A 14,836-nucleotide genomic window follows, 5' to 3' on the forward strand; every position below is an offset into this window, starting at 1 on the left:
GGTAATTAACGCAGTCTTAAACCAAGACAGAACTGACATCAGTACATGAGGACTTCAACTGTTTGGAACCTTGATATAATTTAATCTGCTCGATTTTGCTACATAAATTTCCAATTACAGAAACAATCAAGGCAAACTGCAATTCAAAAACAATCAGTGCTCAAGCTACATGATGGCTTTCTTTTGCAAGATCATTGTGTCCTAAACCTAGAACTGATCTACTTCCATTTGCTATTGGAAAGTCTTCTGGCAGGTCTGTTCTTCAACACAGATAATTAAATGTCATTAGATTTTATAAATACTTATAGAGAGATTGATTGCTTTCAACATAAATGTACTATATCTTGTGCTCCAGCAATAGGCAGTAGATAAAGTGGAAATTTGGTTTACCTCAGGGGCCACAAAGTTGGCTGTATAACACGGTGTCATAAGTAAGCCATTCTCACCACGCAGTTGTTTAGCAAACCCAAAGTCACATATTCGAATGCATTCAGGGTCACCAGATTCATCCATGTACAGAATGTTACTTGGCTTTAAATCCCTATGCACAACCTAAACAAAAATAAAGCACAAAAATTATTCATAGGATTCATATGTCATATTTTTACCAATATCATAAAATGCCCTTTTACTCAGGAGTCAATGCCAACTCTGAGAGTAATCCCATCTGTTTCATTCTCTCATGTATTTGAGAATGATTTTGCACAGACCTAATTAGCAACTAAAGGCCTAATTATACTAAACCCCTCTGCCCACATAAAGCCCATATCTGTCCTTTCTTTGCACATTTATGTGCTGAAATAAGAGCCTCTTAAACACCTCTGTCATATTTAGTACAGGTGAATGAGTGGCTGAGGGAGTGGTGCAGGTTTTTTGAGTGGTGTTTTAGTTTTTTGGATCATTGGAATCTCTACTGGGGAAGGTGTAACATGTACAAAAAAAACGGGTTACACCTGAACACGAGGAGGGCCAATATCCTTGCGGGCAGGGTTGCAAAAGCTGTTGGGAAGCTATTTTGGCAGGAGATGGGAATCGAAGTGACAGAGTTGAGAATGGGGTACTTGGTATACAAGTCAATACATGAGAGTGGAGTTGGCCAAAGTTGACTGGAAGGGGACACTAGTAGGGATGACAGCAGAACAGCAATGGCTGGAGCTTCTAGGAAAAATTCAAAAGGCGCAGGATGGATACATCCCAAAGATGAAGAATATTCTAAAGGAAGGACGACGCAACTGTGGTTGACAAAGGAAGTCAAATCAACATAAAAGTAAGAGGACATATAATAGAGCAAAAATTAGTGGTAAGTTAGAGGATTGGAACGTGTTTAAAATACAACAGAAGACAACTAAAAAAGTCGTTAGAAGGGAAAAGATAAAATATGAGGGTAAGCTAGCCAATTATATATCAAAGAGGATACAAAAAGCTTTTTTCAGATATATAAAGAATAAAAGAGAGGAGGGAGTAGATATCAGACTGCTGGAAAATGATGCTGGAGAAGTAGTAATGGGGGACAAGGCAATGACAGACAAAGTAAGTATTATGCACCAGTCTTCATTGTGGGAGACACTAGTAGCATGCTGGAAGTTCAAGAGTGTCAGGGGCAAAAGTGAGTGCAGTTGCTAATACTAGGGAGAAGGTGCTGAAAGGTCTGAGGTTAAATACAGTACTGAGCAAAACTCTTAGGCACCCTAGATTTTTTAAGGTAAATTTTGTTTTAGATGTTTATTTTTGTATTATGCATTAGAAGATTAAACTATAGATTTCCAAACATTAATTTTCAAAAATAAATTAAATGTTAGAGAAATTTATGTCTTTCATTAACAAGAGTAACATATTAAGTAAAAGACCACGTTTCAAATAAAAACCTGATTACTTTGTAGGTATATAGCCCAGTGAATGACAAAACAAAGATCACAAACACGTGCTAATGATCAGCGACATAATGAGTTGAATGAACTAAACTGATTAACTAATGGGTGTAAAACAAATCAAACTGGGTGAAGGGCAACCAAATTAAAAGTGAGAGTCTGGCAGATGTGACAGTTTAACCTTCTAATAATTATTTGTTGCACCATGGCAAGAGTGAGTATAGCAATAAGACATAAGGTGGTCATCCTGCATCAGTAATTCTCTCCTAAGCAGAAATTTTGCAGTAGACAGAAGTTTCAAGATGTGCAGTCCAGGTTCTTCTGACAAAGCACAAAAAAAGGGTAAGATTGAGGACCAGAAATGGCAGTGGTTGTAAATGAGAATCATCAAAGTGATGTCCTTTCAAAAACTGGAAGAAGTCCAGTACTGCTATCAGCTCTGAACTCACAGGAACCACTGGAACTCAAGTACATCCCTCTATAGTCTGGAGAAGATTTTTTAGAAGTTGTCTTCATGCAAGAGTTGCTGTCAAAAAGCCATTCCTCTGAGTGGAAACAAAGCCTAGAGACTCACCTAAGCACAAAAACGCAAGGACTGCGGTGTTGAACAATGGCAGCCAGAGCTCTTGCTCCCTCTCTGGATACCTCCCTCCATTTTATCAATCTCTCTGGCTCCACCTCTGGAGACAAACTGTCAAAAGACATCTTATCTAAACCTACTGATTCCCATAGTTATCTCGACTATACCTCTCCCCACCCTATCTGCTGTAAATATGCTATTCCCTTTTCTCAGTTTCATTACCTCCGCCACATCTGTTCTCACGACACTGCTTTCTGTTCCAGGTCCTCTTCCTTTAAAGGACAGGATTTCCCTTACTCTACTGTTGATGGTGTCCTCACCCGCATCTCCTCAATTTATCGTACATCTACATTTACCATATCTTCCCACCACCTTAATAGTAATAGAGTTCCTCTTGTCCTTACCTACCAACCCATGAGCCACTGCATCCAACACATTATCCTCCGCAACTTCTGCCATCTCCAAAGGGATCTTGCCAGTAAACATATCTTTATCTTCCCCCCCCGCCCCGCTTTTCACAGGGAACACTCCCTCTGCGATTCCCTTGTCCATCTGTCCCTTCCCACTAATCTTCCTCCAAGGACTTATCCTTGCAAGAAGCCTGAGTGTTACACCTGCCCATACACCTCTTGCCTCACCTCCATTCACGGCCCCAAACAGTCCTTCTAGGTGAGGCAACAATTCACCTGTAAATCTGCTGGGGCAGCTATTAAGTCTGGGGCTCCCGATGTTGCATTGGCATTCTCTACATTGGTGAGACCCGTCATAAATAGCGGGGGGCCACTTCATCAAGCACCTCTGCACCATCAGCCACAAGCGGGACATCCTGGTGGCCAAACATTTTAATTCCGATTCCCGTTCCATCATGTCAATACAGGGCCTCCTCTTGTGCCAAGATGAGGCCACCCTCAGGATGTTAGAGCAAAATCTATGGCATGAATATTAATTTCTCCTTCTGGTAAACAAGTCCCCCCCCCCCGTTCCCCACTCTGACTTCTTTTCACCTGCCTATTAGTTCCCCCTGGGCCCCCTTTCTTTTCCCTTTTCTTATGGTCCATTCTCCTCTCCTTGGAGATTCTTTCTTCTCCAGCCTTTGACCTTTTCCAGCCACCTGGCTTCACCTGTCACCTTCCAGCTAGTCGCTTCCTCCCCCTCCCCCCCCCCACCTTCACCTTCCTTCTTTCTCAGTACCGAAAAAAGGGTCTCAGCCTGAAAAGTTGACTGTTTACTCTTTTCTATAGTTGCTGCCTGGCCTGCTGAGTCCTCCAGCATTTTGTGTGCATTGCTTTGGATTTCCGGTATCTGCAGACTTTGTTAGCAAGTGCTTGAACTGACAAATCCAATTTGAGTTTTTTGGCTCAAACAGCATCTTTGCTTTACAGATTTTTTCACATGTTCCTAAGACTTTTGCACAATACTGCAAGTCACCTGGACCAGATGCACTAGGATTCTGAAAGAGGTAGATGAAGAGATTGTGCAGGCATTAGCAATGATCTTTGTAAAATCACAAGATTTTGGCATGGTTCTGGAGAACTGGAAAATTGTAAATGCCACTCCACTGTTCAAGAAGGGAGGGAGCCTGAAGAAAGGAAATTTTAGGCCATTTATCCTGACCTGGGAAGAAGTTGGAGTCCATTATTAAGGATGAGGTCTCACGGCACTTGGAGGCACATGATAAAATGGTTTCCTTAAGGAAAAACCTTAGCTTTCAAATTTGTTGGAATTCTGAGAATAAATAATAGGCAGGATAGACAAGGAGAATCGGTGGATGTTGTGTACTACAGAAGGCCTTTGAGAAGGTGCTATGAATGAGGCTGCTTGACAAGATAAAAACTCATGGTATTACAGGAAAGATACTAGCATGGATAGAAGATTGACAGGAGGCAAAGAGTAGAAATAAAGGGAGACTTTTCTAGTTGGCGGCCGGTAATTAGTGCTGTTCTGCAGAGGTCGATGTTGGGACCGCTTCTTTTTACATTGTATGTTAATTATTTGGATGACAGAATTGATGGCTTTGTGACCACGTTTGTGGATGATACGAAAATAGGTGGAGGGGCAGGTAGTGTTGCCAAAGCAGGGAGGCTGCAGAAGGACTTCGAAAGATTAGGAGAAAAGGTAAAGAACTGGCAGATGGAATACAGCGTCAGGAAGTGTATGGTCATGCACTTTGGTAGAAGAAATGCAAGGGTTGTCTATTTTCTAATTGGAGAGAAAATACAAATATCTGAGGCGCAAAGGGATTGGGAGCCCTTGTGCACGATTTTTGAAAGGTTAATTTGCAGGTTATGTCTGTGGTGAGGAAGGCATATATGATGTTAACATTCATTTCAAGAGAGCTAAAATATAAAAACAAGGATGTAATGTTGAGGCTTACAGTGAGAAGGCAGGAAAATGGATCAGCACAGATGAAATTGCAGTGCAGGCTTAATGGGCTAAATAGCCATATTCTGCTCTTACGTCTTATGGTTTTACGGGAGGTTAAGGCTACAGTGACTGACAAGAGAAGCCAAATTCAGCATAAAAGCAAAGGAGCGGATAACATAATATTAAAAAAAATATTGGGAAGTTAGAGGACTGGGAAGCTGAAAGATCTGAAGGAGGAAGTGATTTCAGGGTTCTGAAAGAAGTGGCTGAAGAGATTGCGAAGGGATTAGTAATGATCTTCAGAATCACTAGATTCTGCAATGGTTCTGGAAGACTGGAAAATTTCAATGTCAGTCCACTTTTAAGGGAGGAGGGAGGTGGAAGAAAAGAAATTATAGGCTAGTTAGCCTGACTTCTGTGGTTGGGAAGATGTTGGACTCAATTATTAACAATAAAGTTATGGGGTACTATGAGGTGCATAGCCAAATTCCGCATGGAATTCTTGCCTGTCAAATACTTTGGAATTCTTTCTGGAAATAACTGGCAAGATAGACAAAGGAGAATCTGTGAATGTTGTTTACTTGGATTTTCAGAAGGCCTTTGACAAGGTTTTTAACAAGATAAGAGCCCATGGTATTACATGAAAGATTGGGTAGAAGATTGACTTATTGCCAGGAGGCAAAAAGTGGGAATAAAAGGGGCCTATTCAGTTTGGCTACCGCTGACTTGTGGTGTTCAGTATTAGGACCACTTCTTTTCACATTATATGTCAATGATTTGGATAACAGAATTGATGGCTTTATGGCAAAGTTTGCAGACGATACGAAGATAGGTGGAGGGACAGGTAGTTCTGGGGAAGCAGGGAGGCTGCAGAAGGACTCAGACAGATTGTGAGAATGGGGAACATAGTGGCAGATCAAATATAGTGTAGGAAAGTGTATAGTCATACACTTTGGTAAAAGGAATAATGGCTTAAAGTATTTTCTAAATGGGGAGAAAATTCAAAAATCAGAGGTTCAAAGGGACTGGGAGTCCTCATGCAGGATTCCTTAAAGGTTGTCTTGCAGGTTGAGTTGGTGGTAAGGAAGGCAATTCAATGTTAGTACTCATTTCGAGAGGACTAGAATGTAAGAGCAAGGATGTGATGCTGAGGCTTTATAAGGCATTGGTCAGGTTGCACTACAAGTATTGTGAGCAATTTGGGCCCCTTATCTAAGAAAAGATATGCAAGCATTGGAGAGGGTCCAGAGGAGGTTCACAATAATGATTGAGAATGATTCTATAGAAACATAGAAAATAGGTGCAGGAGCAGGCCATTCAGCCCTTCGAGCCTGCACCGCCATTCAGTATGATCATGGCTGATCATCCAACTCAGAACCCTGTACCTGCCTTCTCTCCATACCCCCTGATCCCTTTAGCCACAAGGGCCATATCTAACTCCCTCTTAAATATCGCCAATGAACTGGCCTCAACTGTTTCCTGTGGCAGAGAATTCCACAGATTCACCACTCTCTGTTATATATGTTATGTATGTTACATGATGAGCACTTGATGGCTCTGGACCTGTACTTGCTGTCGTTTAGAAGAATGAGGGGATCTCATTGAAACCTATCGAATATTGAAAGGCCTAGACAGAGTGGATGTTTTCTACAGTGGGTGAGTCTAGGACCAGAGGGCACAGCCTCAGAATAAAGGGGCGTCGATTTAGAATGACACAGAGTATATTTAAAACAGAGGTTGATAGGTTCTTCATTAGTATTAGAATACCAGCTGTCTAAATCTCAAATTATGTTATAAACTCTTTCAGGTCTCCCATCAGCCTCCGCTACTCCAGAGTAAAAAATGCTAGCTTATCCAACTTTTTGTTATAGCACATGCCCTCTAATTTAGCAGCACCCTGCTAACCACTTTTGCACCCTCTCCAGAGCCTGCATATCCTTCCTATAATGGATCGTCCAGAATTGAATGCAATACTCCAGATGTGGTCTAATCAGAATTTTATAAAGCTGAAATATGATTTCCCGAATCCTGAACTCAATGCCATGATCAACCATCCAGCCAGCACATCTTTGGAGATCTAGGGAAAACCTATATGTTCAAGGGGACAAGGGGTTAACCCCACACAGGGAGGCACCATGGTCTTGGTGGAAGTAAGGTTGCTGGAGCTACATGGCAGCAGCCTTGTGTTATCTATCTGGGACATGAGAAGCTTTTTTATAACACAGAAAGATATTCACATTAAATTTTATTGAAGGGGGATACCTTTGAAGAAAACTTGAACAGTTGGATAATAAATATTTTGCCTTTTTTTTTCCTGGACACATTCCCAGGAACAAGAGCATTAATGAAATCCTCATTGAAAGAGGAAACTGTGTGTTACATGGGGAGTCAGGGAGGTGCTACTGACACTGTCGCTGTGCCTGGAACCAAGTACTCACTTCTGCCATCCTACCTGCTGCACCAGTTGGAATTTGGAAGAGAGCCCAGCCTTCTGCCAACTGTTTTACATCAATGATCAAAAGCTCTCATCACCTTACGGCACAGTACGCAGCACAGCACTGACAGAGTGCACAGGAGGCAGGGAGGCTGAGGGAAACACTGTAGTTGCTCAGTATTAAGAAGCAGGGTGCAGGTTTATACGCTGGTCAGCACAGTGAGTTTGACCATGGCTGGGGAATGGGTTGACAGATTAACTGGACCTTACTGATGCTGTCTCCCCTCCTCTGTTTAATTGCATAACTCTTTCCAGGCCAGAGGCTCCACCATGGTAGCAATCTCAATAGGAAGCAACCACCACTGAGCTTGTTGCCACACAGGCTGGGAGAGCCATGTAGCCAACAGGAGAGCTTCAAGTCACATTCAACAGCAACAGCTGCCAGTCCAAACAAAGGCCACATCACCCAGGTGCACTCTGGAATCCAGTATCACTATATTGAGTGACCAAACTACTTATGCCAGTCTGCTAACACTAACTCTCATTGGTAGCCTCTGCACATTGCTTGGGTGTAAAGAAAAACTTACTGCCGCAAATATCTGTTTTCACTGCACCTGCACATATGACAATAAACTCACTTTGACTGTTCGGACTCCAAGTGACAGCACCCTGTGTGATGCTAAGCTGGATCTCCAGTATACTGTACCATACTTTATAATCAGCCTGTTCAAATTTCTGAAGTGGAGCATTGTTCTATAACTTGAAAATTAGGAGTTAAGCTAAGCTCCATAATTTTGTATGGAGCTTATGCTTCATGTTTAATTACTGAATGCTGAAGATTCACAATGGGTCAAGTGTTTGCAGTGTATAAAATGGCCTTTTTAAAAAAAACAAAATAAAATTAATTTCATGATAAAACCATTTGGTTCAATAATCATCAAAAAGCTAAGACAAAAACTGGAGTATATTACTCAGTTGAAATCAAAGTGCTGTATTTCAAGTGTTCAATTAAAAAGAATCAAGTCATAGTTCTTCATATGCAGGCTTATACTTTTTATATCAAAACAAAAAGTTAAACAGAATAAACAGACTTCAAAAATGACAATCTGCTTTAGATGACGACTTACCCCTTGGCAGTGAAGGTAGTCCACGGTTTTTGTTATTGTGAAGAGTACAGCACTGGCTTCACGTTCTGAAAAGAATTTCTGTCGAAGGAGTCTATCAAGTAGTTCACCTCCTTTCAATAGTTCAGTGACAAGGTAAACATACCGGCCATCATCATATACCTGTATGTGCAGCCATGAAAGAAGTACATCCAAATTTCTTAACAACAAAATCCTTGGAGTATACATGTCAAATTTTACAGTAATTACAGAGATCTCATTAGAGCATCTGAAAAAATAAAATTAAATCCTATCATGGTTAATGTTCAAGCATTAAATACCACACAAAAAGCTGGCAATTGCCTTTATTTCTAAAGTTATATAAATACAATTTATTTGCACAAATACAACAGCCCAATTTAAAATTATACATAAAACAATTAGACATTTCCTAAGACATAGAACTTTTCGACAAACAATTACTTCCATTTATATAGCACCTTGAAGCAGTAATTAGTTCCAATATCAATGCAATGACTGAAACCTAGTCAAAGAGATAAAGGAGAAAGGAGTTGTTGACATTTTGGGAAAGCGGTTTGTCTGCTGAAGACATCAACACAAACAATGACATCATCAAATAAACAGTCCAAAATTGAAGGAGATGAAGAACTGAAGATGACTATAGAAATAGGGTGTTACATGGTAATGAACAGTTTTGAAAATGAGAATGAGAATGAGAATTTTAACATCATTAACCAAGGCCAGTGCAGATCAGCAGGGCTTGTAGTGTTAAGTGAACAGGACTTGGTGTTGTTTAGGAACCTGGCAAGAAACATTTGGAAATTAAGATACATAGAATTCTTTCTATCCCAAAAATATAGGTTAAGGGTGGGGCCTGACTACTAATATCAAAACATTTAATGGAACTGATTCAGGAGAAGGGAAGAAACTGTTTCTGCGGAGATTGTAGGATCTGAGGCTTACCTTAAAAATTAAATTAAGGTCTTTCAGGAGCTAAATAAAAATCACTTATGGCATGTAGTGAAGGTAGAAACTTGGAAATGACAGCTGAAACTTCAACAATATTTTAAATCTGAGAATTAAAGATATTAGGAAAAATGGGAAAATACCATCTTCCAAAATGAATGGTGGAACAAACTGCAAGGGCTGCATGTTCCTTTGATTGATACATATACAAACAAAGTCTCTTTTCTACTTCTCCGCTGCTGTAGAAGGGTACCAACCTGCAGTGACTTTGCCAGATAGAGAATCCAATTTTATATAGCGATTAAATATTTTGAAAATTATGCTAGTCTTGTATTTAAAACATTTTAGGAAAAGTCGGGAATCCCCGGATGTACATGCAAATATATATATGTATGGAGTTCTCCAAAGGCAAAATATGTGTATTTGTATCTGTTCATCTGAGCTTCTTTCATTGTAGTTCTCAACACTTCAGTTAAGTACTATTATATGCATTGATGGGGTGATACTATTATTAAATAGATATTATTTAAAAGGTACTACTATATGCATTGAGAGGATGATGCATTTTCTTCATGAAGCAAAAGCACCAGCAGACTGGGGACTTCCAGAGTTGTGACAGTTATCTGGCTCAGAAAAAGATGGGATTTCAATCATCAGCTTCTGGAGTGCCAGATCAAGAAAGGTCAAAAATTAAGATGAATGACACACTTTCTAATTTTCTCCATTTAAATACAAATACTGTTCCAGGAGGCCTATTTGTACAAAATTACTTCAATGGAATACTCCATTAGTAATGTGGTAGATTTATTACATCGACACTCAACAGCAGAAACAGTATGCTAGCAAGCCTGCAGTTAGACAATCAGAAATCTGATGGCTTCAGGTTGGAAGAATTCTATTTAATGGACAAACACATGATGGAATAAACCTGCCAAATGTGCTCAAAAATGATGATGAGATATAGTGCAGAATAATTCAGCAAGTAGCTTACATCTTTCAAAGTAATGATGTTTGGATGCTGTCCATAGCGCATTAGTATTTCAATCTCCTCAGAAGGATCTCGTTTGCTCTTATCAATTATCTGCAAATTTAAGCGAGTTTAATTAACAAACACAAAAACTGGAGAGTACAGTTATCCAGAGGTGGTAGGACAGCAGTAGAGACAAATTCAGTAAACAGGTGACCAATGTTACATAGTAATATTACTGGTAAGATATCTAGATCATTGTCCAGGAAAGAAATTTAAGTTGCTTTCAACTGTTTTCCATAGAATGACTCCCTAAAATTAAACTAAATACTGCAGTTTCTATTCAATCATGCAATTGTTTCTTTACTGCCCTCGTGTGGTTTTATAGGTAATTGCAACAAAACAAAGCCACAATACAATTGCTAAAACATTCTCAAGAATTTCTCAAAACCACAAAGACAAATTTAATACTGAGTGAAAGGAGATGACAGAGAAAGGCTTTCAAAGAGGTGAGTTTGGAAGTGAATGAAGAAGGAAATAAGCTATTAATTAAGGTGATGGGCATGACCAATGGGAGAGGAGCAATGAGTAGGAGGGGTGGGAGGAAGAATTGGAGAAATGTTAAAGAGCCTGGAACCATTAGAATTTTGACTTCAATAGTTTACTGAGAAACAGTTTTTTAAATGCTGCTGATGAATATATACAGTTCACATTACACTCTGAAAAAGGAGAAACCTCCAGAACAAGTGTGATATTCCCAACTACTGGCTTGAAACTTTATATAAAGCACTCAGAATCAGATTTATTATCACTGGCATGTATCCTGAAATTTGTTAACTTAGCAGCAATAGTTCAACGCAGTACATAATATAGAAGAAAAAAGCAAAATAAAATAATCAATTACCGTATACATATATTGAATAGACCAAAAACTGTGCAAAAAACAGAAATATATATATTAAAAAAGTGAGGTAGCGTCCAAAGGTTCAACGACCATCCAGGAATCAGATGGCAGAGGGGAAGAACTGTTCCTGAATCGCTGTGTGTATTTGTCTCTTAAAGACTAAGAATGACTTGGTCTTTAAAAGACAAACAATGGTGCATTTGTATTTCAAAAAAGCAGCATTACAGTGCAGAAGTCTGTTATCATCGCTATAAAGACAAAGAGTTCCAGATGCACAAAACATGTAATTTTGGAACGGTGCAAACATAACAGGGATTGTTATGTGTGATTTCAACTTCCCCAACATTGACTGGCACCTCCTTAGTGCAAAAGATTTACATGGGGCAGAATTTGGTAGGTGTACCCAGTAAGTATTTCTTACACAATAAATGAACAAACTGACTAGAGAAGAGACTGTACTGGATCTAGTACTAGGCAATAAACCTGGTCAAGTGGCAATTCTCACAGTGGATAAACATTCTGAAGACAGTGACCACAACTCCCTGACTCTCAGTGTAACCATGGACAGGGGTTGGAGCACACAGTATGAAAAGTACTTAATTGGAGGAAGGCGAATTATGATGCTATTAGCAAGGAACTTGGGAGCATGAACTGGGAACAGATGTACTCAGGGAAATATGGAGGTTGTCTAGGGAGCACATGCATGGTGACCTGGACTGATGAGGGAAAGGATGGTAGTACTGAGTATGGAAGTAGAATGTCCAGTCAGCTCCATCATGGCATTAACCTCTCCAGCATCAAGGACACCTTCAAAAGGCAATGCCTCAAAAAGGTGGCATCAATCATTAAGGACCCCCATCACCCAGGACACACCCTCTTCTCATTACTACCATCAAGGAGGTACAGAAGTTTGAAAACACACACTCAACGTTTTAGAACAGCTTCTTCCCCTCCGCTATCAGATTTCTGAATGGACAATGAAACTATGCATACTACCGCTATATTTATTTTTCTTTTTTTTCTCTTTTTGCACTACCTATTTAATTAAATTTTTAAAAATATATTTCTTGTTGTAATTTAGTTTTTTAGTAATTTAGGAGAGCTACAAGGGGACATGAGAAGGCCTTGGTAATAGAATCAAGGAATACCTTAAGGCATTCTACGTGTATGTGAAAAATAGAAGGATGACGAGAGTGATGGTAGGATTAATCAGAGTTAAAAGAGGAAACGTGCCTGATGTCAGAGGAGGTAGGGGAGATCCTTAATGAATATCTTGTTTCGGTACTCACCAGTGAAAGGGACCTCGACAAAAGTGACGACGACATAGATCAAGCGAACGTGCTGGAATATGTCATCATTAAGAGAATGTGCCGGAATTTTTAAAAACATTAGGACATCAATGGGACTGGGCAGATTGATAGTTCAGCATGGACGAGATGGGCAGAAAGGCCTGTTTCTGGGCTGCAGTGTTCGATGACTCTATGGTAGATAAGTCATTGGAGCCAAACGAGATATACCTTAGGTTACTACTAAAAGTAGCAAGGAAAGAGATTGCTGGGTCTTTGGCAATAATCTTTGAGTCCTCACTAGCCACAGGAGTAGTACCAGAAGATTGGTGGGTGGGAGAATTCATGGCTTTGTTCAAGAAAGGTAATACTGATAATCCTGAGAATTATAGACCAGTGAGTTTTCCGTTCAAGGGCATTGGTGTTTTCATACCAGGCTGTGATGCAACTAGTCAATAATCTCTCCACCACATGCCTATAAAAGTTTGTCAAAGTTTTTGATGAAATGCTGAATCATTACAAACTTCTAAAGAACTGGAGGTACTGCTGTACTTTACTCGTAATTGCACTTATGAGCCGAGTCCAGGACAGATCCTCTGACATCATAACACTGAGGAACTGAAAATTACTGACCCTCTCCACCTCTTATCTGCTGAGGAGGACTGGGTCATGGACCTTCAGTTTCCTCCTCCTGAACTCAGTAATCAGCTCCGTGCTCTTACTGATGATGAGTGAGAGGTTGTCGTTGTGGCACTACTCAGCCAGATTTTCAATCTCCCTCTATATGCTGATTCGTCACCACCAATTCATCTAACAACATGGTGTCATCAGCAAACTTAAATATGGCGTCGGAGCTACACTTAGTTTAACAGTCATAAGTATAAAGTGAGTAAAGCAGGCGGCTGAGCACACTGCCTTATAGTTCACCTGTGCTGATGGAGATTGTGGGGGGCACGTTGCTGCCAATCTCAACTATCTAGACTCTGCAAGTAAGAAGATCGAAGATCCTATTGCACAAGGAACTATTAAGGCCAAGGTCTTGAAGCCTATTGATTAGGTTTGAGGAGATGGAAGTGTTGAGTGCTGAGCACTAGTCAATGAAGAGCATCCCAGTTTATGGATCTTTGCTGTCCAGATGTTCCAGGGTGGAGTGAAGAGCCATTGACCATGACACCATAAGAACATAAGACATAGGAGTAGAGTTATACCATGTGGTCCATCAAGTCTGCTCCGTCATTCAATCATGGCTGATGCTTTTTTCTTTCCCCTTCTCAACCCCACTCCCTGACCTTCTCCCCTGTACCCTTTGATGCTGTGGCCAATCAAGAACCTATCAATCTCTGTCTTAAATACACCCAACCACCTGACCTCAACAGCTTCCTATAGTAACAAATTTCACAAATTCACCACTACTGGCTGAAGAAATTTCCTCGCATCTCTGTTTTAAATGGACACCCCTCTATCCTGAGGCTGTGCTCTTTTGTCCTAGGCTCCCCACCATGGGAAACATCCTTTCCACATCGACTCTGCCTAGGACTTTCCACATTCGAAAGGTTTCAATGAGATCCCCCCATCGTCCTTCTAAATTCCAGCGAGTGCAGGCCTAGAGCCAGCAAACATTCCTCATATGATAACCCTTTCATTCCTGGAATCATCCTTGTGAATCTCTTCTCAAGCCTCTCCAATTAGCCCACAACTGTTAACAATACTCAAGATGTGGCCTCACAAGTGCCTTATCAAGCTTCAGCATCCCATCCCTCCACTTGTAATCTAAAGCTCCTGAAATTAATGCTAACATTACATTTGCCTTCCTCACCAATGACTCTACCTGCAAGTTAACCTTTAGGCTGTTCTACACAAGGACTCCCAAGTCACTTTGCATCTCAGATTTTTGGATTTTCTCCCCATTTAGAAAACAGTCAGCACAAAATTTTTTCTTCTAACGAAGTGCATGACTATGCATTTTCAAAAATTGCATTTCATTTTCCACTTCCTTGCCCATTCTCCTAATCTCTCCAAGTCCTTCTGCAGCCTTTCAGTTTCCTCTACACTACTTGCCCCTCCACCAATATTCCTATCCTAGAAACACAGAAAACCTACAGCACAATACAGGCCCATCGGCCCACAATGCTGTGCCGAACATGTCCTTTCCTGAGAAATTACCTAGGGTTACCTATAGCCCTCTATTTTTCTAAGCTCCATGTACGTCATATCCGACTCCACCACCATCGCCAGCAGCCCGTTCCATACACTCGCTACTCTCTACGTAAAAAACCTACCCCTGACATCTCCTCTGTACCTGCTTCCAAGCACCTTAAAACTGTGCCCTCTCATGCTAGCCAT

At 40.5% G+C, this 14,836-nt stretch overlaps 1 protein-coding gene across 5 annotated transcripts in view; it reads right to left on the reverse strand.

The window, feature by feature from the left end:
- Nucleotides 1–14,836, reverse strand: part of rps6kal (ribosomal protein S6 kinase a, like) — a 168,910-nt gene that overhangs the window by 48,733 nt on the left and 105,341 nt on the right. For all 5 annotated transcript variants that reach the window (XR_011887512.1, XM_072270358.1, XM_072270359.1 and 2 more), the window contains 3 exons: nucleotides 10,328–10,417; nucleotides 8,374–8,532; nucleotides 391–552 (listed from right to left, as the gene is read on the reverse strand). Coding sequence is in view for 4 of the 5 variants with exons in the window: in XM_072270358.1 (XP_072126459.1) it covers nucleotides 391–552; nucleotides 8,374–8,532; nucleotides 10,328–10,417 (411 nt within the window). In the remaining variant the exon portion in view is untranslated. The remainder of the gene's footprint in view (nucleotides 1–390; nucleotides 553–8,373; nucleotides 8,533–10,327; nucleotides 10,418–14,836) is intronic.

Source organism: Mobula birostris, chromosome 10 (genome assembly GCF_030028105.1).
Source record: "Mobula birostris isolate sMobBir1 chromosome 10, sMobBir1.hap1, whole genome shotgun sequence".
Taxonomy (NCBI): domain Eukaryota; kingdom Metazoa; phylum Chordata; class Chondrichthyes; order Myliobatiformes; family Myliobatidae; genus Mobula; species Mobula birostris.